At 47.9% G+C, this 27400-nt stretch overlaps 2 protein-coding genes across 2 annotated transcripts in view; both read left to right on the plus strand.

Annotated features, from left to right (window-relative positions):
* LOC310757327 (E3 ubiquitin-protein ligase TRIM7-like) overlaps window positions 1-27400 on the plus strand; it is a 73906-nt gene that overhangs the window by 9214 nt on the left and 37292 nt on the right. Inside the window, exon 8 of the mRNA XM_083602649.1 lies at window positions 18139-18697. The gene's annotated coding sequence lies outside the window, so the exon portion shown is untranslated. The remainder of the gene's footprint in view (window positions 1-18138; window positions 18698-27400) is intronic.
* Window positions 553-18149, plus strand: LOC310756889 (E3 ubiquitin-protein ligase TRIM7-like). The gene is made up of 7 exons (XM_083601809.1): window positions 553-1026; window positions 1488-1583; window positions 6886-7116; window positions 7891-7913; window positions 9436-9557; window positions 9931-9963; window positions 17600-18149. Exons 1-7 carry the CDS (start codon window positions 598-600, stop codon window positions 18130-18132), a joined length of 1467 nt encoding a protein of 488 aa, XP_083457935.1. The 5' UTR covers window positions 553-597; the 3' UTR covers window positions 18133-18149.

The following is a 27400-nucleotide window of genomic DNA, read 5'->3' on the forward strand; positions in this document are numbered from 1 at the left end:
TGACAAAGGGTGCATTCATTGAGAAAACGGGGCTAATTGCTGCTAATAGCTGCGCTGCGGTGTGATTGTCAAATATCTGGATACCATTAGCTGAGCTGTTTGCAAAGGCCGTTTGCAGAGTTCGTTCCAGAGGTGGTTATTGCACATTATCAGACGCCGGCGATTTTGTCAAAACGACTCACTAAAAACTGGCACCGGGATGGAGGGCTGGGCTGTTTCTCCTGTTTATGTGGGGGCTGCTAACTAGAAAGAGGATATGGATGGAGCAAGGCGTGGGGGGCGGGGCGGCAATTCATTCATTAGCTTGCAAAGTGGTCTGAGCCTGACGTGCTGATAGTCAACAAAACTACAACAAACTCCACCAGCTCCCACAGGGAAATGGTCCCTTAAACGAGCATCCACCAAGAATGAGCATTCCATTTAAAATAAATAAATATATTTATTTCCACCGTATCAAAGCTGCTCGGAGCTCCACCCAACTCCAAGGCAGCAGAGATCCTGAGTAATCGCAGCTGATTTACTGGAAAGGGAACACGCCCATTTGCAGGCGTAAAAGAGAGAAAACGAAACCAGCTCCCTCTTCCTGGTGACTCCGCCATGGCTGCTTTTGAGGGTCCCGTCCGCGATCTCAGCGAGGAAGCCACTTGCTCCATTTGCCTGGATTATTTCAGAGATCCAGTGATCATTCATGAGTGCGGGCACAACTTCTGCCGATCCTGCCTGATCCAGTGCTGGGAGAAATCTGAGGGAGAGGCTTCCTGCCCTCAGTGCAGGGAAAATGTTGAGCAAAGCAGCATCAGGCGAAACCAGCAGCTTGCAAATTTTGTAGAAATAACTAAGAAATTCAGCCATCTGTGGGGGAAACAGCAGGGGGAAGGAAAGGGGAGGGTCTGCGAGAAGCACCAGGAGCCCCTGAAGCTCTTCTGCCAGGAGGACCAAAGCCCCATCTGTGTGGTGTGTAATGTATCCAAGGAGCACAAAAGCCACGAGGTGGTTCCTCTAGAGGAGGCGTCCCAAGAGTACAAGGTGAGAAAAGGCAGAGGGTTTTTCTTGGGGGTGTAAGAGTTGCAGACAAGAGGGGTTTCCAATAATGAAAATGATAATATTGTAATGTATTCTCTCAACTTGCAGCCCGAAAGGTATTCTCCTGATGCAACTAAACTTCTAAAACTTAATACAATAAACATTTATTTTTCTTTTTGAGGGATTAAAGGGTGCCCAGTGTCCCCCTGAATGCGTGCTGCAGTAACTCCCCTGGGATGAAAGATTACAGCATCTAGGATTAATTTAATAAAAAGGAGGGGAAACATGTTGGAGGTGTGTTCAGTGTGTGGGGTAAATAGGGCCTCTTCATTTCTTCCTCATCTGGGATGAAAAAGGGGAACCTTTGCAAAAGACCCACGGATGTGGGGCAGGGAGCAAACATACGATTCATTTTGACTGTTAATGTGTAATGCAGCCCAATTTGGATTTTGTTTTCTTTTCAGGATCAGATCAGCAGCTGCCTAGACAATGTGAGGAAGGAGAGAGAGAAAATTCTAATATTTAAAGCAAACACAGAAAAGGAAAGCCAAGACCTGCTTGTAAGTATCATTGCTACTTTAAGGTGAAAAAGTGCTATAGTCTAGAATCAATGCCTGGGGGGGAAAGAATATGGAATACAGAAAGAGGTTTCTTTTTTTTTTTTTTTTTAAATAATATTTATTAAAATTTTTCAAAAATACAAAAAATATCACTTTACGGGACTCCCCCCTTCCCCCACCCCTACCATATTCCCCTTTCATATTGTTGGCCAAACAAGTTCCCCATTCAAATTGAAACTTAATTTGTTTTACCCTTAATAATAATAAAAAAAAAAAAAAGAAAAAAAACCCAGTGTTCTTTCCCCAAGCCCCACCCCATGTCATTCCACAATTTCCATTTTTTAATAAAAGAAGCACCCCAGATAATAGAAACAGAAAAGGTAGAAAATAAAAAAAATATAATGAATAATAGACCAATTCAGCAAAAAATAACAAAGTTGGCAAGCCTTTGGAGTTTTAGTTCTCCCCCCCCTGTCTCCGGTTTAATTTCCCCCTGACCATCAACCCCTAGTGTCTGCCTGGAATTCTTAAGGCCATAAATCACAACTTTTCCCCAACTCCTTGCTGGCTATTTCTTTTTAAAATTAAAAATAAATTTTTTTGAAAATCAAAATTATTATTATTATCATTATTTTTCAAAACTTTAACTTCAGTCTTTAATAAAACTGTAATAGAACTCCCTCCATTGTTCTTTCCAGGTTGTAGTCTAATTTCCCTTTGTTCCGCTGCTAAAACGTTGTAATTCGAAAGTTTGGTAAGTCTGCAGGGATGGTTGTTATTCAGGGGCAAAACCTTACGTTCAGTCCCTTCCTTTCTTCAATAGAAAAATCTATTGTCTCCTTTAAAAAAACAAAAAAGAAAACACCCTGAAGACGAGATGTTATTTCCGTTTTGCAGCTTTCCCAGAAGATAACCAGTCCTGTAAAGTTCCATTGGTGTTTTTCCACTTTCCCAATCCTTGTAATGTCCCGAAGCTCCTCAAGGGGGATTGTTGTGACTTTGTTTCCTCTAATCCAAAAGTCAATTTGTTATCCATATTCGCCATTTTGTATCCAAATTTTAACAAGTTGTATCAAATTGTATCAAATTTAACCAGCCAAGTTCTCATAATAAAATCCACTCCGCTTTTCGACTTTGACAGCTATTTTGACAGCTGTCAAAATCTCCGACTCCTTTCACCAGGCTCTCTCTTCAGTCGCCCCGGTTCCCAGGGGGGGGGGTTGCGTTTCCCTTCTCCAGTTCCTCCTCCAGCACAGTTCTTGTAGTTCCCCATCGTGAAATTTTGGATTTTTATCAGCAATGCAAGCCTTTTTGGGTCTTGGTTTCCCCGTCCTTGTTTTGGAAAGTTTACAATAGGGAGGGGACTGACTTCCTTTTTGGATCCCCCCCGCTCGTATCCAATTCGAAAAAAAAAAAAAAAATTTTTTTCCCCTCCTTTTGAGCCCGGTTTCCAAATTTACTCACGGGTTGTTGTTGAAAAGTCCGAATTTTCAATGGAAGAAGTCAGCGCTCTCCGCCGGATGGCATGCGGCTTCGCTCAGCAGGGGAAGCAGAAAACTCAAGGCACCACGCTTCTCCCCGGCACCCGATCCGTAGCCTTTAAAAAGGCTCCTTCACGAGTCGGGAGGGCGCTAACGGTGCAAGCCGAGTCTCCATGTCCACGGCCTCCGTGGCCGTGGTTTCTAAGGGTCCCCGCATCGCCGGTGCGGTAGAACCCAGCCCCTGCCGAGCAGACTCCCTCCGGAACTCGGAGGGAGTCCGCCATTCGGCGATGGCGCCAACCCGGAAGTCCCGAAAGAGGTTTCTTTTTTAATGGTCCGATCCCCCACAGAACATGAAAGACCATTTAAAGGAGGGGGTGGGCTTGTGAGTGTTTATGAAGCTCTTTCTCTGCTGAATATGTCAGAAGTGGCCATCTAGTTGAATTTGCATAACTGGCCTCTTCATCCTGCAAGAGCAGACTACCGTATTTTTCGCACCATAGGACGCACTTTTTTCCTCCTAAAAAGCAAGGGAAAATGTGTGTGCGTCCTATGGAGCGAATGCAGGCTTTCACTGAAGCCTGGAGAGCGAGAGGGGTCGGTGCGCACCGACCCCTCTCGCTCTCCAGGCTTCAGGAAGCTATCCGCTAGCCATGGGAGACCCAGCTCTCCCATGGCTAGCGGAGTGCTGCATTAATCCGGAAGCTTGGGGCGCGCTGAGCTCCGCACGCCCCAAGCTTCCGGATTAGCGCAGCGCTCCGCTAGCCGTGTCTAGGCTGCGGATGGTAGCCTGCTTCCCGGAGCGTTGGGCGCCCTGAAAGCAGAGCGCCCAGCGCTTCGGGAACACATCCGCAGCGTGGGGAGCCCTGCAGGAGTTCCCCGCAGGGCTCCCCACGCTGCGGATAGCAGCCTGCCGCCCGGCGCGAGGAGCGCCCTGAAACAGAGCGCCCCTCGCGCCAGGCAGACATCTGCAGCGTGGGGAGCCCTGCAGGAGTTCCCCGCAAGGCTCCCCAAGCTGCGGATAGCAGCCTGCCGCCCGGCGGGTGGGGCGCCCTGAAGCAGAGCGCCCCTCGCGCCAGGCAGACATCTGCAGCGTGGGGAGCCCTGCAGGAGTTCCCCGCAAGGCTCCCCAAGCTGCGGATAGCAGCCTGCCGCCCGGCGGGTGGGGCGCCCTGAAGCAGAGCGCCCCTCGCGCCAGGCAGACATCTGCAGCGTGGGGAGCCCTGCAGGAGTTCCCCGCAAGGCTCCCCAAGCTGCGGATAGCAGCCTGCCGCCCGGCGTGAAGGGCGCCCTGAAGCAGAGCGCCCCTCGCGCCAGGCAGACATCTGCAGCGTGGGGAGCCCTGCAGGAGTTCCCCGCAAGGCTCCCCAAGCTGCGGATAGCAGCCTGCTGCCCGGCGGGTGGGGCGCCCTGAAGCAGAGCGCCCCTCGCGCCAGGCAGACATCTGCAGCGTGGGGAGCCCTGCAGGAGTTCCCCGCAAGGCTCCCCAAGCTGCGGATAGCAGCCTGCCGCCCGGCGGGTGGGGCGCCCTGAAGCAGAGCGCCCCTCGCGCCAGGCAGACATCCGCAGCGTGGGGAGCCCTGCAGGAGTTCCCCACAGGGCTCCCCACGCTGCGGATAGCAGCCTGCCGCCCGGCGGGTGAGGCTCCCTGAAGCAGAGCGCCCCTCGCGCCAGGCAGACACCTGCAGCGTGGGGAGCCCTGCAGGAGTTCCCCGCAAGGCTCCCCAAGCTGCGGATAGCAGCCTGCCGCCCGGCGCGAAGGGCGCCCTGAAGCAGAGCGCCCCTCGCGCCAGGCAGACATCTGCAGCGTGGGGAGCCCTGCAGGAGTTCCCCGCAAGGCTCCCCAAGCTGCGGATAGCAGCCTGCCGCCCGGCGCGAAGGGCGCCCTGAAGCAGAGCGCCCCTCGCGCCAGGCAGACATCCGCAGCGTGGGGAGCCCTGCAGGAGTTCCCCACAGGGCTCCCCACGCTGCGGATAGCAGCCTGCCGCCCGGCGGGTGAGGCTCCCTGAAGCAGAGCGCCCCTCGCGCCAGGCAGACACCTGCAGCGTGGGGAGCCCTGCAGGAGTTCCCCGCAAGGCTCCCCAAGCTGCGGATAGCAGCCTGCCGCCCGGCGCGAAGGGCGCCCTGAAGCAGAGCGCCCCTCGCGCCAGGCAGACATCTGCAGCGTGGGGAGCCCTGCAGGAGTTCCCCGCAAGGCTCCCCAAGCTGCGGATAGCAGCCTGCCGCCCGGCGCGAAGGGCGCCCTGAAGCAGAGCGCCCCTCGCGCCAGGCAGACATCTGCAGCGTGGGGAGCCCTGCAGGAGTTCCCCACAGGGCTCCCCACGCTGCGGATAGCAGCCTGCCGCCCGGCGGGTGAGGCGCCCTGAAGCAGAGCGCCCCTCGCGCCAGGCAGACATCTGCAGCGTGGGGAGCCCTGCAGGAGTTCCACGCAGGGCTCCCCACGCTGCGGATAGCAGCCTGCTGCCTGGCGGGTGGGGCGCCCTGAAGCAGAGCGCCCCTCACGCCAGGCAGACACCTGCAGCGTGGGGAGCCCTGCAGGAGTTCCCCGCAAGGCTCCCCAAGCTGCGGATAGCAGCCTGCCGCCCGGCGCGAGGGGCGCCCTGAAGCAGAGCGCCCCTCGCGCCAGGCAGACATCTGCAGCGTGGGGAGCCCTGCAGGAGTTCCCCGCAAGGCTCCCCAAGCTGCGGATAGCAGCCTGCCGCCCGGCGCGAAGGGCGCCCTGAAGCAGAGCGCCCCTCGCGCCAGGCAGACATCTGCAGCGTGGGGAGCCCTGCAGGAGTTCCCCGCAAGGCTCCCCAAGCTGCGGATAGCAGCCTGCCGCACGGCGCGAGGGGCGCCCTGAAGCAGAGCGCCCCTCGCGCCAGGCAGACATCTGCAGCGTGGGGAGCCCTGCAGGAGTTCCCCACAGGGCTCCCCACGCTGCGGATAGCAGCCTGCCGCACGGCGCGAGGGGCGCCCTGAAGCAGAGCGCCCCTCGCGCCAGGCAGACATCTGCAGCGTGGGGAGCCCTGCAGGAGTTCCCCGCAAGGCTCCCCAAGCTGCGGATAGCAGCCTGCCGCCCGGCGCGAAGGGCGCCCTGAAGCAGAGCGCCCCTCGCGCCAGGCAGACATCTGCAGCGTGGGGAGCCCTGCAGGAGTTCCCCGCAAGACTCCCCAAGCTGCGGATAGCAGCCTGCCGCCCGGCGCGAAGGGCGCCCTGAAGCAGAGCGCCCCTCGCGCCAGGCAGACATCTGCAGCGTGGGGAGCCCTGCAGGAGTTCCCCGCAGGTTTCCCTGACCTGCTTTTGGGGGGGAAATAAAGGGAAAAAATTTTTCCTTTATTTCCCTCCCAAAAAACTAGGTGCGTCCTATGGGACGGAGCGTCCTATGGTGCGAAAAATACGGTAAATGCCTGATATAATAATAATAATTTTTTATTTATACCCCGCCCTCCCCAGCCAAGGTCGGGCTCAGGGCGGCTAACAAGCAATAATAAAAACAAGTTGTATGATTACAACTGAAAACAAAATTAAAATACAACATTAAAATATTGAAACATTAAAATATTAAAATGCCTCATTAAAATGCCTCATCACAGGAGGAGAAGGAAAAGAAAAAAGAAAAAAGAAAGAGAGGGAGGGAATCAAGTTGATTCCAAGCCAAAGGCCAGGCAGAACAACTCTGTCTTACAGGCCCTGCGGAAAGAAATCAGATCCTGCAGGGCCCTGGTCTCATGAGGCAGAGCGTTCCACCAGGCCGGAGCCAGTGTTGAAAAGGCCCTGGCTCTGGTTGAAGCTAATCTAACTTGGCCCACTGTTCTCTTCTTTCGATCTCTTTGCTGCAGAAACAAACAGGTGCAGAGAGGGAAAAGATGGTGGCTGAGTTCAGGCGACTGCACCAGTTTCTGGAAGAACAGGAGAAACGTATTCTGGCCCAGATGGCAGAAGTGGAGAAGGAGATTGCAGCCCAAAGGGAGGAGCACCTGGCCAGACTCTCCAGGGAACTCTCCTCTCTTGACAGCCTCATCCGGGAGATGGAGGAGAAGCTTCAGGAACCAGCGAGCGAACTCCTGCAGGTCAGGCCTCATCCTGATGCGAGAGGGTGGAGTGTGATGCTTCATAGTACAAGCAGGAGAATAACATCTCTTAGCCCCCACCCTAAAAAAAAGCTGCTGGAAGGGAAAGATTTGGTACATGATGGGTGAAAGATCTGGGGTCACAAAAGGGGATCTGCTAGATCAAACCACAGGTCCTTCACTCTAGTATCGTGTTCTCGCATTGGCCAACCAGAGGTCTCTGGGAAGCTTTAAAAACCAGTAGTTCTCTGCCCACCTCTGTTTCCCAGTCAGTGCTGGTCAGCTGCTTAGTATTGATAACTGGGGTCATCCGGAGGTTTGGCACACGTTGTCAGCAATATGCTGGTGACTCTCCTTTACATCTGCAGGTAAGGCAGCGGAAGTGCTGGGCCAGTGTCTTGTCTCTCTAACAGACTGGATGAGAGTCAACAAACAGAAGCTCAATCCAGATAAGACTGAGGCACTCTTAGTGGGTGGTTCCTTAGACCAGATGGGTGGGAGATGGCCTGCTCTTGATGGGGTTACGTTTCCTCTGACGGATTGGGTACATAGCTTGGGGGTTGTACTTGGGGCTGCCTCTGCAGTCAGTTTGTATTATTTGGTTGTTCTTGTTTTTATTATGAATTTTATGTTGTGTTTTTATTTGGGGAACTGCCGAGAGACCTGCGGGTATAGGGTGGTTTACAGAATTGATAATGACAACAGCAGAAATAACAACAACAAACAGATGACAGTGTTCTGGCTCCACTGACATCTTTCTTTCTTCCCTTCCAGGATATTGGAAGCTTCTTGCAGAGGTAAGTGATGGAAAAACCCTGCCTTATTCTGATGCTACAAAAGTTCCAGTTTAACAGGTGGGAAACTCGCTCTCCAGTTCCTCCTTCTAGAGATAATGCAGGACTCCATCATCCATTCCACAAGATCACAGACAAAAACAGGGACACATTTTCCTAGTCATTTGTAACTATTGGTCTCATCTAGAAACATAGGAAGGAAGCCATTCCTTGTTCCCCTCCATTACATATTTCTCCCTTTTCCTTGATGGATTCATTTGCTCTGGAATAGATACAGAAAAGCGGGAACATTCCTTATAGAAAAGGTAAAGGTAAAGGACCCCTGACCGTTAAGTCCAGTCACAAACGACTCTGGGGTTGCGGTGCTCATCTCGCTTTACAGGCCAAGAGAACAGGCGTTTGTCCACAGACAGCTTTTCTGGGTTGTGTGGTCAGCATGACTAAGCTGCTTCTGACGCCATGTAACACCGAAACCAGAGCAGCACACAGAAAGGCCATTTACCTTCCCGCCATTTACCTTACCTATTTATCTACTTGCACTTTTTGGCGTGCTTTCGAACTGCTAGGTGGGCAGGAGCTGGGACCGAGCAACGGGAGCTCACACGGTCGCGGGGATTCAAACTGCCAACCTTCAGATCGGCAAGCCCAAGAGGCTCAGTGGTTTAGACCACAGCGCCACACGCGTCCCTTAAATATCCAGTGTATTTCAGGCTCCTGCTGGTTCTTCTTCAGACATAAGAATGTGAGAAAGGGCCCTGCTGGATCAGGCCAGTGGACCATCTCGTCCAGCATCCTGTTTTCACAATGATTAACCAGATGCCAGTGGGAAACCCACGGTGATCAGGATCCAAGCCCCAGAGGACACTCCCCTCCTGTGGTTTCAGAGGCACCACTGCTTTTGACCCAGCCATCGTGAAGAGAACCTGCTGAGAGCCTTCTCCCAAAAACACCTGCAACATATTCAAACACTAATGAATTTTGAGAATCTTCCATGTTTAGAAAATACTGCTTTAATTTCCAATATCTTCTCTGTTTTTAAAATATAACCACTGTGCTAAAATACATTTATAATGTTAATTGCAAAAGCCATTCTAAAGCATTCTGCACTTCCTTATATTTCAGAAATGCACATACCAGATCTATTTTGTTTTGCTCATTAATCACTTGAAATGCTTCACTAAAACTGGTGTAGTCCTAAAATCTCTGCGTAAGGACCCAGTATTGCTCACTTTCCTAAAAAAATTAATTTGCATATATCAGCTTCTTTACCTTCAATCTCATATTCATATATTTCCTTCAGTATATTTTGGAAGCAGGTGTGTGTTTGTTGTTCTTCAACCTCTTAGATGCTTTCTAAATCCACACATCATCCTATATGCTCCGTTTTGCCATAGGAAAAACCCTGCTCCCAAGTCTTCGTGATATATATCCATCATGCCTTTATCATCAGGATGAGACATCTGTCTTCTCAGAAAGCTCCTTGCATTGGAAGGATGGTGGCTTGACTTTGTTCTTCTCCTCCCAGGTCTCAGGAGAAGGAGAACTTAGAGGATCCTCCTGTGGCTTTTCCTCCTGCCCTGAAGTGGAGGCTCTGGGATTTCGGAGATATAAATCCCTTCCTGGAGGGAGTCATGCAGCAGTTCAAAGGTAGTAAAGAAGGGCTGAAAGTATTTTATAATGGATGTTTATAAGTGTTCATGGCAGGCTTCTGATCATACGGAATATAAGCCATGCCAGGAAAATGGAAGGTTTATTAGTTTATTCTTTTTCAATATTTAGAAGCCACACCTTCATATGTAGATGATTCACGACTGATTTTACTTAGGCAATTGAAAGTGGACGGTAAACTTTTCTTGCTGGTCTCTGGAATCTCTCCAGCTGGCATGGCCAGTGGTTAGGGAGGATGGGATTTGTAGTCCACAATACCTGGCTACAATCTCATGAGCTCATATTGTTCTTTCCGGGTTTGTTATCTGAATGATGGTGTGATGCTAAATCTCTGTTCCCTTTCCTCTTCCAGACACTGTGGAATATGGACTTCAGCTGCGAAAAGGTACATTTAGTAATAATAATAATTTATTATTTATACCCTGCCCATCTGTCTGGGTTTCCTCAGCCATTTTCCCAGGCACAAATCCAGGAGAGATGGTATCCACTTCTCAAAAGACCAGGCTACTGCAGCTGTTCTATCCATGCCTTATTTCTCAGAGGCATCTGTTCCGTGAGAGCAGCATGCTGGACTAGAGGGGCTCTTGGCCTGATCCTGCAGACTCTTAGGAAGCTCCCAGCCCAGGATGGCTGGCTTTTCTGTGCCGAATCTCAATAAGACACAGGGGTGGTGTGAGGGGGAAATATCCCTTTGAGCCATAATCAATAGAACAATAAACTAGAAAAACCCATTACATTTAACAAAACAAATTGACTAATATCAGCACATTCCACATAATTTCCAAAGGCTGCTGTACCAATCTGTGTCTTTAAAAAGAAATCACTTGACTAACTTTCCATAATTGGGGGGGGGGGAGAGACGGGGGACTGCAGAGCAGATCTTCTTCCTAATGTCCACCAGCCTGACCAATTTTTATATGGGCTTCTCATTGTGCTTCCACTGCCCACCTTTTCTATAAATGTGAGGAACAATGTAGAAACCAGGTCTGGGGAGCCAGGATGGAGTTTCTGCTTTGAAGGTGACAGGTGGGAATGGCGCTTCCTAGGTTTTTGGGTTTTTTTTTGGATTTGATATCCCGCCTTTCACTCCCTTTAAGGAGTCTCAAAGCGGCTAACATTCTCCTTTCCCTTCCTCCCCCACAACAAACACTCTGTGAGGTGAGTGGGGCTGAGAGACTTCAGATAAGTGTGACTAGCCCAAGGTCACCCAGCAGCTGCATGTGGAGGAGCGGGGAAGCGAACCCGGTTCACCAGATTATGAGACTACCGCTCTTAACCACTACACCACGCTGGCTCTCACTTTAACTGGGTTTGGTTTTAATAAAGTTATCTATCTATCTGGGACGCGGGTGGCGCTGTGGTCTAAGCCATAGAGCCTAGAGCTTGCCGATCTGAAGGTCGGCGGTTCGAATCCCCGCAACGGGGTGAGCTCCTGTTGCTCGGTCCCTGCTCCTGCCAACCTAGCAGTTCGAAAGCAAGTCAAAGTGCAAGTAGATAAATAGGTACCACTCCGGCGGGAAGGTAAATGGCGTTTCCATGCGCTGCTCTTGTTTCGCCAGAAGCGGCTTAGTCATGCTGGCCACATGACCTGGAATCATAGAATCATAGAATCATAGAGTTGGAAGAGACCACAAGGGCCATCGAGTCCAACCCCCTGCCAAGCAGGAAAGAGCACTCCTGACATATGGTTGTCAAGCCTCTGCTTAAAGACCTCCAAAGAAGTAGACTCCACCACACTCCTTGGCAGCAAATTCCACTGTCGAACAGCTCTTACTGTCAGGAAGTTCTTCCTAATGTTTAGGTGGAATCTTCTTTCTTGTAGTTTGGATCCATTGCTCCGTGTCCGCTTCTCTGGAGCAGCAGAAAACAACCTTTCTCCCTCCTCTATGTGACATCCTTTTATATATTTGAACATGGCTATCATATCACCCCTTAACCTCCTCTTCTCCAGGCTAAACATGCCCAGCTCCCTTAGCCGTTCCTCATAAGGCATCGTTTCCAGGTCTTTGACCATTTTGGTTGCCCTCCTCTGGACACGTTCCAGTTTGTCAGTGTCCTTCTTGAACTATGGTGCCCAGAACTGGACACAGTACTCCAGGTGAGGTCTGACCAGAGCAGAATACAGTGGCACTATTACTTCCCTTGATCTAGATGCTATACTCCTATTGATGCAGCCCAGAATTGCATTGGCTTTTTTAGCTGCCGCGTCACACTGTTGGCTCATGTCAAGTTTGTGGTCAACCAAGACTCCTAGATCCTTTTCACATGTAGTGCTCTCAAGCCAGGTGTCACCCATCTTGTATTTGTGCCTCTCATTTTTTTTGCCCAAGTGCAATACTTTACATTTCTCCCTGTTAAAATTCATCTTGTTTGTTTTGGCCCAGTTCTCTAATCTGTCAAGGTCGTTTTGAAGTGTGATCCTGTCCTCTGGGGTGTTAGCCACCCCTCCCAGTTTGGTGTCATCTGCAAATTTGATCAGGATGCTCTTGAGTCCATCATCCAAGTCGTTGATAAAGATGTTGAATAAGACCGGGCCCAAGACAGAACCCTGTGGCACCCCACTAGTCACTCTTCTCCAGGATGAAGAGGAACCATTGATGAGACCCTTTGGGTTCGGTCAGTCAGCCAGTTACAAATCCACTGAGTGGTAGCATAGTCAAGACCGCATTTTACCAGCTTCTTTACAAGAATATCATGGGGCACCTTGTCAAATGCCTTGCTGAAATCAAGGTAGGCTACATCCACTGCGTTCCCTTCATCTACCAGGCTTGTAATTCTGTCAAAAAACGAGATCAGGTTAGTCTGACATGACTTATTTTTCAGAAATCCATGCTTACTATTGGTGATCACAGCATTCCTTTCTAGGTGCTCACAGACTGTTTGCCTAATGATCTGCTCCAGAATCTTCCCTGGTATTGATGTCAGACTGACTGGGCGGTAATTATTTGGGTCCTCTCTTTTCCCCTTTTTGAAAATAGGGACAACATTTGCCCTCCTCCAGTCTGCCGGGACTTCGCCTGTTCTCCAGGAATTCTCAAAGATGACTGCCAGTGGTTCTGAGATCACATCTGCCAGTTCTTTTAATACTCTTGGATGCAGTTCATCTGGCCCTGGAGACTTGAATACATCTAGACTAGCCAAGTATTCTTGTACTATCTCCTTAGTTATTCTGGGCTGTGTTTCCTCTGCTGAATCATTTGCTCCAAATTCTTCAGGTCGGGCATTGTTTTCTTTATCGGAGAAGACTGAGGCAAAGAAGGCATTGAGGAGTTCAGCCCTTTCTGTGCCCCCTGTTTGCATTTCACCATCTTCTCCTCTGAGTGACCTCACTGTTTCTTTGTTCTTCCTTTTGCTACGAACATACCCATAAAAGCCTTTTTTGTTGCTTTTAACCTCTCTAGCAAGCCTGAGTTCATTCTGTGCTTTAGCTTTTCTGACTTTGTGTCTACACGTGCTGGCTATTTGTTTGAATTCCTCTTTGGTGGTTTTCCCCCTTTTCCATTTTTTGTACACATCCTTTTTTAATCTTAACTCAGTTAAAAGTTCTTTAGATAGCCACCCTGGCTTCTTTAGGCACCTTCCATGTTTCCGTCTCATTGGTATTGCCTGAAGTTGTGCTTTTACTATCTCCCTCTTAACAAACTCCCAGCCATCATGAACTCCCTTTCCTTTTAGTATTACTGTCCATGGAAGCTGTACGCCGGCTCCCTCGGCCAGTAAAGTGAGATGAGCACCACAACCCCAGAGTCGTCTGCGACTGGACCTAACAGTCAGGGGTCCCTTTACATTTATCTATCTATCTATCTATCTTGCCCTTCATCTTGAGATTCCAACAATAAATGCATTAACACAATTCGTAGGAAAAAAAGCCATTCATATTAACAATGTAATAGTTGTCAATTTAAAAGATTGAGCCATCAATTTTCTGCATCGCTCTAACCAAACCACAAGAGATAATCAAGTTTGTTCTTGGCTGACTGCTTATAGTCTGCCTGGGAAAAACAAACCATAGGCCCAAATGCCTACCAGGGACTCCTGTATCGCACTGCAGAACATGGAACAGAGCCCCTCAGAAGATGGTGGACTCTCCTTCCTTGGAGGTTTTTAAGCAGAGGTTGGGCCTTCCCCTGTCGTGGATGCCTTAGTTGGGATCCCTGCATTGCAGGGGGTTGGACTAGATGACCCTTGGGGTCCCTCCCAACTCTACGATTCTATGATGCACTTTCAAGAATCCCAAGTAGGACATTTCACACAAAAGGGGGTCAGGGAAGCCCAACCCCTTTCTTGCTTTTTATAAACTACCTGGAAGGATGGGCTATAACATAACATTAAATATGTAACTGAAACTTGAATGGTGGTTTCAAGGAGGCTGAGAGCACCTTCTGCCAGTTTTACCTGGCATGTCCAGCGTGGTCTGCCATGTGATGGGAGGTAAAAGATTGATGTTGTAGTGAAGTTAGGAAATTTCAATAGACAAAACTTTGGCCAAGTAAGGAAGCAAAGTATTATGGGAAGACCAAAGCTGTAAGATTTATGGGAATGTGTCCTTGGTACTTTAAAACTACAAACAGTCTCCAAATGTGTGAAGTTGCTTATCTCAGGAAGGAACTTCTCCAGTTGATTAGTGGTCTTCTGACACCTGGTGCCTAGCTCATTCACACCCAAACAGGTTATCAAACCCCAATCACTTTGAGAATGTGTATCTGCTGAGTATCTGAAGAAGGGAGGAACCCTTTGATCCAAAGTCCTGGGAACTAACGAGCTCAGCTGTCACAAGTTAAACTTATTTGCCAACTAGCTGACCATTGGTGAATTTAAACATAATCAAGAATTTTGATTGGGTCTGGGTTCCGTCTCCACGTGAGGTTTAGAAATAAAGTTTCTAGGAAAGGACTGAGAAGGTGCGCTCTGCAATCCGCTTGTCTGTCTGTGTCATCCTGACAGTCGTCCTGCTGCACTGACATGCGAGTCTTTGTAGTGGAGATTCTTTCTGCCTTGGAGATGCGGAGCCATCTAAGGGCTTTGAAACCATTTTAACTTTGCCTTTGTTCTTACCTTGTGAGTATACTAGCTAGCCATATTCTACAATGCCTTTGTTTTACCTGTTTGAACCGTATAAGAGATGTGCCTACTTTTTAAAGTATGTTTAATCTTGTTTTTTTTAAATAAATGTTAAAAAGAGAACTTGTCTTGTGTGTCACGGACTATATCTGTTGAATTCCTGCCTGCATTTTTGTGGACTCAACTTGCAGGGTGGGGCAGCCGGTAACTAGGAAGGGTAACTTTCTCCCTTGGGTTAGACCTTCTGGTGCCCTGGTACAGGGGAGTGGTGGCAGCAACTACCCTTTTTTGATGCGTTTTGTCCTGTAAAAGAGTATATGCCTCCGGCCGCCGTTCCTCAGAACCTGATCCAGCCTGATGGTAGGACAGGTGGGGGAGGGGCGAGTGGCTGGAGCATTACAAAATGGTGCCAGTGTTGTGGGATTGAGCTTCACTATAGAAAGGCACTGTGATTTTAATTGGCACGTATCTCTTGTATGTTACAGACGTTTTATTTTTTTGGGTAGACAGTTAGGAAATCATGGAAGGTGGAGCCCCCCATGAAAATACTTTGCAAACTGTGGACAAATGGGGGCCGGGTGGAGAAGGCACTTCCCTTCCTACTGCGGCAGAACCCCCCCAACCTCCAAGTCCCAAAGAGGATTCATCCTCCTGGTTTTCGGGGGATTCCGAGGAGGGAGAGGAACTGGCGGACGCCAGCCAATTAAGAACTGTTCGGAAGGGTGGGCGAGAGTCCTGTAACTCGGAGAGAGCAATGGGCGCGTCGTTTAACCAACCCTTGTCACCTCGTGAGGAAGTGGAAGCTGGGATAGCCTCTGCACGTTCTAGAGGGAATTATCTTGTCTATGCAGGACTGAAAGAAATGGAGTTTTCTGCCGGTGAACCTGTGGAGTGGGTAGCTGATCCAGTTCAAGGAGGATTTCGGTGCCGGGAGAGATTTCCTCGGATGGGTCGATCTCTCATAATGGGCCAAGACTTGCCACAGCAACTGCAAGAAGCATCTGTGGGAGACTACCGTCGAGAGCGTCCATCGCGCCGCATCCGCCGATCGGTGAGACGGCGTCGGCCTATCCCGGGTCGGGACTACTCGCCAGTAAGAGTGTGGGACACCCGTGGGTATGAGGAGGAGGTGGTCGAACCTCACCCCCAAACCCTCGCGTAGATTCTCAGAGGAGGATTTCCAGCGTCCGAATTTCCATCGTCATGCTCCAAGGTATGATTGCAGCCCAGAGCCATGAGGGAGAAATTCCAGGCAGTCTCTTCCGGGGCTTGCCTTGAGCAATTTGAATTGGAGAGCATTTCCTAAATATCAACCCCCCACGATGTCTTGAGTTATCTGACTCTTTTTGAAATAACTTGCCGGAATATGGGGGTGTCCCTGAAAATGTGCATGCCAATTTTGCGCTCTTTAATTTGTGGAGAGCTAGCTGAGCTGATGGGCAATCTCCCTTTGTCCCAAGCCAATGACTATGAACGTTTAAAAAATTGGTTATGCAAAGGCATGGTTTTCATGCCGAAAACTATAGGAGGGATTTTCAGAAGGGGGACAAGTCTAACACATCGGACAGTATTCTGTGTCCTCTGCGAAAATGTCCCAGAACTTTCAATTGTGGCTTTTGGCCAAAGGCGTGCGTACTTTTGAAGGACTTAAGCAACTGGTGCTAAAAGAACAATTCGTGCGCCAATTGCCTCCTGAGATTGCAAGCTTGGTTGCGGATCAAAATCCAAAAACTTTGGAGCAAGCCACAGAACTTGCAGAATCTTTTAGGCTGAACCGGTCCCATTGGGCAAATAGAGGACCGATGGGGGGGGGGACTAGACCGGCAGCGTCAGTTCCAGATGGGAGGTCAGCTCCCCCTGCCAAATACCAAAGTAGAGCCCCCTCCATGCCTGCAAAGGACTACTCTGTAGCAGGTGGGGAGCACCCAAAAATTTCTCCTAGTTCGGGACTATGTTTCTACTATAAAAAGCCGCGTCATGTAAAAGCAACCTGCCTCTAGTTCTGACTTCAACTCCGTCGGTGCACATGATCCAGGGACCGGAGGAAGATTGGGAATCGGAACAGCAAAGTTCAGGAACTAGGGAAAACCCGGTCCTGGATGAGGAGGGTGGGGCAACTTCTGATGCTGTGGTTCCTGAGACCGCTACACCCACTTTAAGTGCTGTTACCGTGGGGCCAGTGAGTACCGGTGCAGGACCAAGGGTGCCTCATGTGAGGTGGGCTAATTCAGAATTTACCACAGCCATTGAGATCAACGAAATTGTTGTGAATTCTTTCAGAGACACGGGTTCTGATGTTACCAGCGTGTTCAGAGATTTGGTTTTGCCCATACAGATGCAAGCTGAGCCCTTGAAGATCAGCCCGTATGGGGTAGATGAGATCTTCCAACCTACTGCCATTGTTCCGGTGTCCTACAAGAGTTACACTGGAAAATTACTTGTTATAGTGCATGATCCTGAAGTGTGTAAAAGTCCTGTCCTGGTGGGAAATGATTTGGGGTTTAAGGTTTACCAACAACAACTCTTTATCCAGTACAGAACTTACCCCCCCCCCCAGGCACAAGGAATGGAAAACTGGGGAGCAACATTGCAAGGTTTGAGAGCTGAGGGAAACCTTGTCCCGGAAGGGATGGGTGGAGGTTTGGCGCCTGGAACTACAATTCCTGCGACCACCACCTAAAGTGGTGCTTCAGGTTAAGAACAGTTTCAGGTTAAGTACGGACCTCCGGAACAAATTAAGTACTTAACCCGAGGTACCACTGTAATGTGTGTTAAGTGCTTTGAACTCTTGAAAGATCTGCAAATGTTTCAAGAAGTTGATGAACATCCCTGTCTTTGAATGCAGAGCCATGGAGTCCCTGTTCATTTCAGAGGGGATGCTATTTCTGTCATGTGCCTAAAGAAAAGTCAGCTTCCCAGTTGACGTCGTTTCTCTTCTCTTTCCTCCTCTGCCCCCACAGAAAATGTAACTTTGGATCCAGACACAGCAAATCCCTGGCTCATCCTGTCTGAGGATCGGAAGAGTGTGAGAGAGGGAGACTTCTATCAAGACCTGCCAGACAACCCTGAGAGATTTGACACACATGGCTTTGTGCTGGGATGTGAGGGTTTCACATCAGACAGACATTTCTGGGAGGTCATTGTGGGGAAAGAGGAGGGATGGGGGATGGGGGTGGCCAGAAAGTCTGTGAAGAGGAAGGGGGTTTTGTATTTTAATACTACGGAAGGGATCGGGGGTTTGGGGAAGTGGGATGGTGGGTACAAGTTCTGCTCCCCCCTTGAGGCCCGTGTTCCAAGTGAGGAGCCCAAGAGGATCCGAGTGGCCCTGAACTGTGAAGGGAGACAGGTGTCCTTTTACGATGCTGATACAGCAGCCCTTCTCCATGCAGATACAGCAGCCCTCCTCTGCACATTCCCGGCAGCCCCCTTCTCAGGAGAGACCCTCCAGCCCTTGTTTTACGTGGGGAAGAAAGCGAACCTGAGACTCTCTTGACTTGAGGGTGCAGACAGACAAGCCTATATTCATTGTCATTATTACATATTCAGTCTCCTCTTCAGGGCTGAGCTGACAGGCACTTAAGAAGAAACCTTATTTGCAGAACTGTGATAGGCCATCCCTTGTGTCAGTCATGATGCAACTCTCCCTTCTCAGGCCAGCTTTGTAAATGAAACTGATTGATTGGGTCCCCTGTCAGTCCCCAAACTTGCCTGTTTTCTCTCCCTTGGGAATCGGCTACTTTTGTCAGTGCAGGAGGTGCAAAGAAGGAAAGAAGCAAGAAAATAATTTAGGAAACAACAGCAACCCCACACACATTCCTGTTTTGATGTAGTTCTCTCTCTGACAAGTTTTCTACAGACAATATCATCATCTTTTCTGAATAACATCAGAATTATGCACAAACATCACTTAAAACCTTCCTCAGCCTCAGTCCTGAACTCTGATTCCCTTTCATCCTCCAATACCTCCACTGGCCAAGGAGATGGAAGTTCCAAAATCCCTTCTTTGGTACTACTCAGGGAAGCTTATGTGGCAATTCAGCAAAATCTCCTTTTTGTGAGTTCAGTACAGTCAGAGCAAAATTCACAGCCTGGAGCCATTCCTCAAAACACAGATTATTAAATAGAAAGAGGGCTAGAGATGAGGAAAAACTGTTAGAAGGGACTCTGAGATCTCAGAAAAGTCTTTAGAGCCCAGAAAGCAATGGGGTTTTGGCAGTGGGGGAAAGAGTTTCTAAGTCCACCTTGCTTACTGGCCTCTAGGAAGGTCAAGATCTCTGGCTTCAGACAAGTGAGATGGTTGCCTAGGGGGCATTTTTGGGGGTCTTCCTGACTTACACTATATTGCCTTTGCATGCTGACCCCAGAAATGTACCCCCCCCCCGTGCAGGTTTTGGTCCTCAATGTAACAAAATCCCCTCTGACAGCGAAGAGCCTCTGTCAGAAGTTCTGAGGAGAGAACAGTGACAATCTAGACTGGATTTCTAGGGGGTGTGGGGTGTGGAGAGGTAAATTCCTATGTATACAATTATTTTCTCCAAGGTGCTTTGTAGCGAACAATCAGATACTTATCTGTATTTTTTTTAGAGATAACCTCTTCTTATCCTTCTGAAATAATTTGGGGATATGTTTCCTGTGCTAACGTGTTTGATTCTATTAAAGATTGTACTTCCTGTTGCTCCTGTGGTGTTTGGAACTCAACAGTGTAACATCCATTCCCCATGACACTTCCTCCAGGGATTTTAGGAGGGTGATATCCTGTTTTATCCTCAGAGAAGCCCTGTGAGGTAGAAGAGGCTGAGCTGAGAGACTTCGAAAAAGGAGAAACGTTCAAGTTTATGGTCAAAAGGGATTTGAACCTGGGCCTTGTCATCCTAAGTCTGGGTGCTCAGAATTTGAAATCTTAACAAGGGTCCCTTCAGGGATGTGCTTGAAAGCCCTCCCTGCAAAGCTCCTCTACAGTGGTACCTCGGGTTACGAACGTAATTCATTCCGGAGGTCCGTTCTTAAGCCGAAACTGTTCTTAACATGAGGCGTGCTTTCGCTAAGGGGGCCTCCCGCTGCCGGCGCTATTAATAGTTTGCTATTAGGAGCATCTACGTCTGGGTTAGCAGAGCTCGTTACCAGAAGCGTTCATAAGGAGGACAGTATGTAACCCGAGATTCCACTGTATATGTTGTAGCTCCTCCTCAGACCTTCCTGTGTTGACCGTGAATATCTGCAGCAGGAGTCAATCCCATTTGGGTGAGTGGCAGATTTCAGGGGCTTCCCTGCATAAATTCGTATTTTGCACCTGGATCCATTTCTGGATCTCAGCATTCTGCTTAGAAATGAAAGCAGATCCCCTCAAGTCTGAAGTCTGCCCATCCCTTTATTTGTGGAAATCCCACCACCAGGAGAGAAGTGAGTCTCAGCCGTATCTGCCATGTCGGGGTGAGAGCAGGTATCCTATTTTTTTCACATTTATTTTTTTTTAATTAAAGATTTTCTTGTTTTACAGAAGTATGTGTAATGTCTCTCGTATTTTTTCCATGTAACATTTTTACAAATCAGTTTCATTTGTTGAGACATTAGGGGGAAATAAGGGGGGGGGGAGATGGGTGAGGAGATTTCACTCCTCCCATATCCAAGAATCTGCTGATGAGTCTGGTGATTTTCCAGAGAGGAGGGGCGGTGTTCTGCTCTCTACTTATTCCACTCCAGCCTAACATCAGTCAGTCAGTGTGCCGGAGAGAGAGAGACTGAGTGTTAGAGATTATGTGTATAGATAAGGTTGCTCCTAAGAGCAGCTGCAGACACTCAGTGCAGTTCAGCATTCATTTTGCTTAGACCTCATATAGCTCTGTATATAGTTTGTATTATAGTTGTAGTTAGAATAAAAGAAGATATTCTACAGAGCTGCTCTCCGAGTCGTTTATACTCTGCTATACTCTGCTGTGCGACGACTCTCTTCTTGTGGAAATGAATCTGGTGCTCACAACTCTAAGCTGTGAGTCCACAGCACTTTGACCTGTTCCTGTGCAGAAGGTGGTCTCTGGAAGTGCTACCCAGCTCGCCTAGCCCAGTCGGGGCTGAAGTGGATGAGTCCAGTTGGTGACACTGGCTCAAGGGCGATGCTGACAATGGGGGTGGGGCGTCGGGTGGTGATGTTTCTATTATGCTTAATGTATGTAGAGTTTGGTGTCAGTGTCGCTTGTGCAGGTTCTCTGCTGTTCACTTGTGTTCCTTTGGTGGTGAGAGAGGTTGGGGTTGGCCTAGGGTGTGGTTGTTCATTTGTGATTGGTTGTGGTGATCTTTGTTTTCATGTGTGAGTGGGGTGGGTGGGTGCTTTGGATCAGGTTAGCCATATTGATTTGTATGCTGTTGGTGGATTATTGTCATTGTGCTCAATCAGCCAAAGGTCTGGTTAAAGAGGAATGTTTTTGCCTAGCAAATGATCTTTTGAAGGCTATCAAAGCTAATGCATTTTTGTCCTATTTGAGTTTATCAATATCAATAAGATGAGCAGAGCTTCAACATTCCCCACAGGCAAGTCCACTGTTTGACAAATAGAGAGAGAGGCAGCCAGTACAACCAAATGCTGTAAACTGACAGAGCCAAAACTCCCCTCCCTCTGTCTCCTCCTCTGCCGTAGACTCAAACTACAGTTTTCCTTCATGCACAGACATCTGGATAACGTTGTCTTTAGCTAGAATTTGGTGGGGGAATAAAGACATTCCCTTGGCCACCTTCCAGCTATTTCTTAGCCATTTAGCCAGAAATCTTCAGAATAACAATTAAAAGGCACCTGGGCACTTTGCCAAGCCTATGAAGAGGGTCTCCACTAGCTCTTCAGACTCTCCTGACGCTCTCCTGCTCTGACTCCCAGTCTCAACACCTCACAAGTTCTGAGGGAAAATCTTTCCTCCTGTCCTGCCGCTCTGGATAGACCAGCCATGCAAGGGAGTGGAAGTGAAATATGGTTGTGTGAAAGCAGGTGCTTAGGAGAGAAGGCAGAGGGAGCACCCAGCCCAAGGCAGCGGGGTTTTCTGTGTTGAATTTCACTGAGGTACAAGGCTGGTGTGAAAGCCCAATGGTCTCTGCACACGAGGGGGAAATATCCCTTTGAGGCACGCAATAATAATAATTTATTTTTGTTTTTTTTTAAATGATATTTATTGGGAATTTAAAGGTTACAAAAAGAGAAGAAGAACAATAGAAAATTAAACAAAACAAAACAATACCTTACAATACATCAAAAAAGCAAAAACAAAAAACAATACAGTAAAACAACAAAAAACCAAAACAAAAACATTTAAAAACACATCCAACCTTTCCATGTCTTTACCTTTCATATACTTGTTTCATCGACCTCCTCACACCTCCCTTTTTTGTATTCTAGTTCAATTAGCTATTTCAGCAAGTCCTTTCCATCTTTCTCAATTTTCGTTCTAAAATTTATCTTAAGACAATCTAACCTTAAATTTTCCACTTTGGTCCATTAACAATCTACTTTTACTTGATTCTTTATAACATTTCTGCTAAAGCCATATAACTTTATTCCAGCATCCTTCTAATATTCATTAATTTTGCAATATTTCTGTAAATATACTTTAAATTTTTTCCAATCTTCTTCCACCGACTCTTCTCCCTGGTCTCGGATTCTGCCAGTCATTTCCGCCAATTCCATGTAGTCCATCAGCTTCATCTGCCATTCTTCCCGGGTGGGTAGATCTTGTGTCTTCCAATGCTTTGCAATAAGTATTCTTGCTGCTGTTGTAGCATACATAAAAAAAGTTCTATTCTTCTTTGGCACCAATTGGCCGACCATGCCCAGGAGAAAGGCCTCTGGTTTCTTCAGGAAGGTATATTTGAATACCTTTTTCATTTCATTGTAAATCATCTCCCAGAAGTTCTTAATCCTTGGGCATGTCCACCAAAGGTGGAAGAATGTACCTTCAGTCTCATTACATTTCCAGCATTTATTATCGGGCAAATGATATATTTTTGCGAGCTTGACTGGGGTCATGTACCACCTGTATATCATTTTCATAATATTCTCTCTTAAGGCATTGCATGCCGTGAATTTCATACCTGTGGTCCACAACTGTTCCCAGTCAGCAAACATAATGTTATGTCCAACATCTTGTGCCCATTTAATCATAGCTGATTTCACCGTTTCATCCTGAGTATTCCATTTCAACAGCAAGTTATACATTCTTGACAAATTCTTAACATTGGGGTCTAACAATTCTGTTTCTAATTTTGATTTTTCCACCTGGAAGCCTAGTTTTTTGTCCAAATTATATGCCTCCATTATTTGATAATAATGGAGCCAGTCTCGCACTCTATTTTTCAATTTTTCAAAACTCTGCAGTTTTAATCTATCTCCCTCTTGTTCCAGAATTTCCCAATACTTTGGCCATTTGGCCTCCATATTGAGTTTTTTTCTGAGCCTTTGCTTCCATTGGTGACAGCCATCTTGGGGTTTTATTTTCTAACAAGTCCTTATATCTTATCCAGACATTAAACAGTGCTTTTCTGACAATATGGTTTTTAAACGCTTTGTGTGCTTTAACCTTATCATACCACAGATATGCATGCCAACCAAATACATTATTGAAACCTTCCAAATCCAACACATCAGTGTTTTCAAGAAGCATCCATTCTCTCAGCCAACAAAAAGCGGCTGATTCATAATAAAGTTTAAAGTCTGGCAGGGCAAATCCACCTCTTTCTTTAGCATCTGTTAATATCTTAAATTTTATTCGAGGCTTCTTGCCCTGCCAGACAAATCTAGAGATATCTCTTTGCCACTTCTTGAAACAGTCCATTTTGTCCAAAATTTGCAATGTTTGAAACAAAAACAGCATCCTCGGCAATACATTCATTTTTATCACAGCAATTCGACCTAGTAATGATAACTTCAAATTTGACCATATTTCTAAGTCCTTTTTCACTTCAGTCCAACATTTTTCATAATTATCCTTAAATAAATTCACGTTCTTAGCAGTCATATTAACCCCTAAATATTTCACTTTCTTAACCAATGTTAATCCTGTCTCCTTCTGAAACTTGTCTCTCTCCATCGCAGTTAGATTTTTCTCTAAAACCTTAGTTTTAATCTTGTTCAACTTAAAGCCTGCTACCTGACCAAATTCTTGAATCAATTCCAGTACTCTTTTAGTACTAGATTCTGGCTCCTGTAAAGTCAATACTAAATCGTCAGCAAATGCTTTCAATTTGTACTGTTTAGCTCCCACTTGTATACCTTTAACCAACTGGTCCCTTCTAATCATATTTAGCAAAACCTCTAGGACTGATATAAAAAGCAATGGAGAGATTGGGCAACCTTGTCGTGTTCCTTTCTCAATCTTAAATTCTTCCGTCACTACGTTGTTCACAATTAATTTAGCCTTCTGTTCTGAATAAATTGCACCTATACCATTTCCAAAACCTTGACCAACCCCCATCCCCTGTAAATTCTTCTTCATAAAACTCCAAGGAATATTGTCGAAGGCTTTCTCCGCGTCCACAAATATCAAAACTGCTTTAGTATTAATTTTCACTTGTAATTTTTCTAAGATATTAATTATGTTCCTCGTATTGTCAGACAAGTGTCTGCCCGGGAGAAAGCCCGCTTGATCTTTATGGATTTCTTCTGCTAGCACCTTTTTTAATCTTTTAGCCAAAATATCAGCAAAAATTTTATAATCCACATTAAGCAGTGATATGGGGCGGTAGTTCTTGAGTTGTGTCTTTTCAGACTCTATTTTCGGTATAAGTGTGATATAAGCTTCCTTCCACGACTCTGGTGCCCTTTTCCCTTCCAGAATTTCATTACAGACTTCCTTTAAAGGTTGTATTAACCATTCTTTCAGAGTTCTGTAGTATCTTGAAGTCAATCCATCCGGTCCTGGGGATTTACCCAATTGCATGTTCTGAATGGCCCCTTCTACTTCCTGCTCCGTTATTTTGTAATTCAGCATTGACTTATTTTCCTGAGAGATTTTTTGTAGTCCATTAATTTTCAGAAATCTATCAATGTCCATTTCTTTCTGTGTCTCCTGTGTATATAGTTGTTTAAAATACCTCTGGAATGTTGAGAGAGTCAGAACTTACAGGGTTAAGAAGTTCTGAGTGACGCTTCACATTCCGAGAGGTGTGTTTAGAACACGGAAGTGGGAGTGGCCAGTATCTCTGAGAGAGAGAGAGAAAGACACACACAGTGTGCGTGATTGCTCCGAAGAGAGAGCAGCGAGATGTCCGCTCTGTCGCCAGGCAGGAGATTTATTGCCATTGTGTTTTGCTAAGAAATAAAGACTTTTAGATAGGGAGACTGCTGCGTTTCAGCCTGAATTATTGCCTTCACACGAAGAACGTTCCTGCTTCTGTTCCGCTGTGTTTTACGCTCTGCTGAGTCAAAGGTCCCAGGGGGAAGAGCAGAGTTGCGCAAGGGAAGTGTGCCGGACCCCCGGACGTCATTGACCTCCAAAGGTTATGGGTGATCAGCAATAAAGATAAGAAACGTTCGTGCGTGTGAGAGACTGCAGCCAGAGGCCAGCCGATGAGACGCTGGGAAAGGTGACTGCAGGCAAAGAGGCTGAGGAGCAGCCAAAGGGCCAGCTAAGGAGTAGCTGGAGTTTGCTGGGAGGAGCTGAGATCTGCCGGACCGGGAGGCGCTGCTGCTACCTGTAAGTAGGCTGAGCCCCGGGGGAGAGATGGCAGACAGCCAGGAGTCGTCAATCCCTTTTAATAAGGTGGACGGGAGCAAGCCCTGGGCCGGGAGAAGGCAGGCACTGAAGAAGACAGTGGGAGCCAGGCCAGAGGGGGCTGAGAATTGCTCTGAGGAAGCACCAAGCCCAGGAGGGGCTGAGGGACGCCCAAGAAGCCCAGAGGGGGCTGGAAGCCCAGGAGGGGCTGAGGGACGCCCAGAAGGCCCAGAGGGGGCTGGGACTGTGTTGGAGGGCTGCCGGAATGCCCCTACGTATGAGCTGCGTGCTGAAAAGCAGCTGAGAGAAGAGAAGAACTTTGCACCAGAGAATGGGGGGGGCAGGCCATTCCAAGGGTCTTGAGAGTGCCCAGGCTGTTTGGCAGGAGCTGGAGGGGGTTTGCAAAGAAACCACAGCAGAAGCCAAAAGCCATTTTCCCAACAGCAGAAAAGCCTCGAGGAGGGCTGCTGGAAAGGTTGGGGGGGCAGAGAAGACCAAAGGCAAATTTGCAAAGTTTTCCACTCGGAGATGTTTTGTTTGTAACTCCCCGGACCACTTGTGTCGCAGCTGCCCACAAAGAGCAAAGGAGCCAGGGCAGGAAGGTCCCAAGGACATTTCCCATGGGAACCAGCCCGGGAGAAGAGGCAGGCGTGGGAAACCGCAGAAAGTACGCGCTCCAGAAGGGGAGGAAAACGATTATCAGCTGTCTGCGTCTATGGCAGTTTTGGACAACAACAACACCTGCAGCGAAAGCTCCAAGGTCGGGGGCAGCAGGAAGTCAGTTGCTAAGGCAACAAAGAAGGACAACTCCAGAGGGGGGAGAGTCCTACGTTGGGTTGTTGACTCGGCTGCGAATGCCCATCTGGTAACAGTGCCACCTGATGGACAAATGTGGAACTGCAAGGCTGTTTCAACTGAGAAAACAGTTAAATTTGCTACAGGTTCACAGGGACGTATAACCCATGTTTCTAACATGTTTGTCTCTTTTTTACAGGCTGAACTGAAGGTCTATGTTCTCCCTGAGATAAAACATTGCCTGTTATCTGTACCTTGCCTTTTGCAGGAGGGATATTCAGTGAGTTTTGAAAACAATGTTTGCACAATTTCCAGAGGGGGGAAGCAACTGGTACGTGTTGAGAAAAATCAGAACAATCTCTTTGTTCTGGAAACTCCACTGGAGGAAAAGGGAGTGGGGAACACTCATGTTTCATGTGCATGCGTGTGGCACAAGAGGATTGCACACGGGTCTTGTGATGACTTGCAGGTGTTATCAGAATGCACCAAAGGGTGCAAGGTAAGAGAATGTGGTGCAACACTAAATTGCAGGGCTTGTAGAAAAGCCAAAAACAAGGGATTTAGCTATCCCAGAGTGGAGAGGGTAACCACAAAGCCTTTTGAGCTTGTGCATGCAGACCTGTTTGGGCCTATGCCTCAGCCAAGTCTGGGCAAAGCCAGGCATCTGCTGATTTTGACAGATGATTTTACTAGGAACTCCTGGGCTTTTTCTCTGAAAACGCAGGAGGAAGCAGCGCAACTGATCAAAGATTGGGTTGCAGAGGTGGAACAGAGGTTCTCTACCAAGGTGCAAGGTTTCCAGTTTGACCGTGGTTTTGAGGTCACTGGGTCTGCTCTAAAGAGTTTCTTTCGCCAGAGGGGGATACGTCACAAGGTGACTTCGCCTCAGGAGAGTGGCGTGGCAGAGCTGAGGAGTAAGGCTCTGATCCAAGTTTCAGAAGTCCTATTGAGTGACTCTGGTTTGCCTCACAGTTTTTGGGGGGAGGCAGTAAAAACGGCCAATTTCACGATGAACAGGTGCTACAATGCAGTGGTAGGTGACACCCCATATTTCTTGCTCAACGGACAGAAGCCACAGGTGCATTTCTTCCGTTCGTTTGGTTGCAGGGCCATGGTGCCTGTACCAAAGTGGTTGCAACAAGAGGGTAGTCCAAGATACCAGGAAATGATCTTCTGTGGGTATGAACCCGCGACCAAGGGGTGGAGATTTGCGTACCCAGAAGGTGATCAGACCAAGCTTCTGGTCAGCAAGCATGCTGAGTTCAAAGAGCAGCAGGG

This window comes from Podarcis filfolensis (genome assembly GCF_964270895.1).
Source record: "Podarcis filfolensis genome assembly, chromosome: 2".
NCBI classification, from domain to species: Eukaryota; Metazoa; Chordata; class Lepidosauria; order Squamata; family Lacertidae; genus Podarcis; species Podarcis filfolensis.

Bases quoted from the DNA above. Each gene is read 5' to 3' on its own strand.
- LOC310756889 (XM_083601809.1), top strand. From the start codon at position 598: ATGGCTGCTTTTGAGGGTCCCGTCCGCGATCTCAGCGAGGAAGCCACT. The intron at 1,027-1,487 runs GTGAGAAAAGGC...TTTTCTTTTCAG, and splicing joins AGGCGTCCCAAGAGTACAAG to GATCAGATCAGCAGCTGCCT. The intron at 9,964-17,599 runs GTACATTTAGTA...CTGCCCCCACAG, and splicing joins TGGACTTCAGCTGCGAAAAG to AAAATGTAACTTTGGATCCA.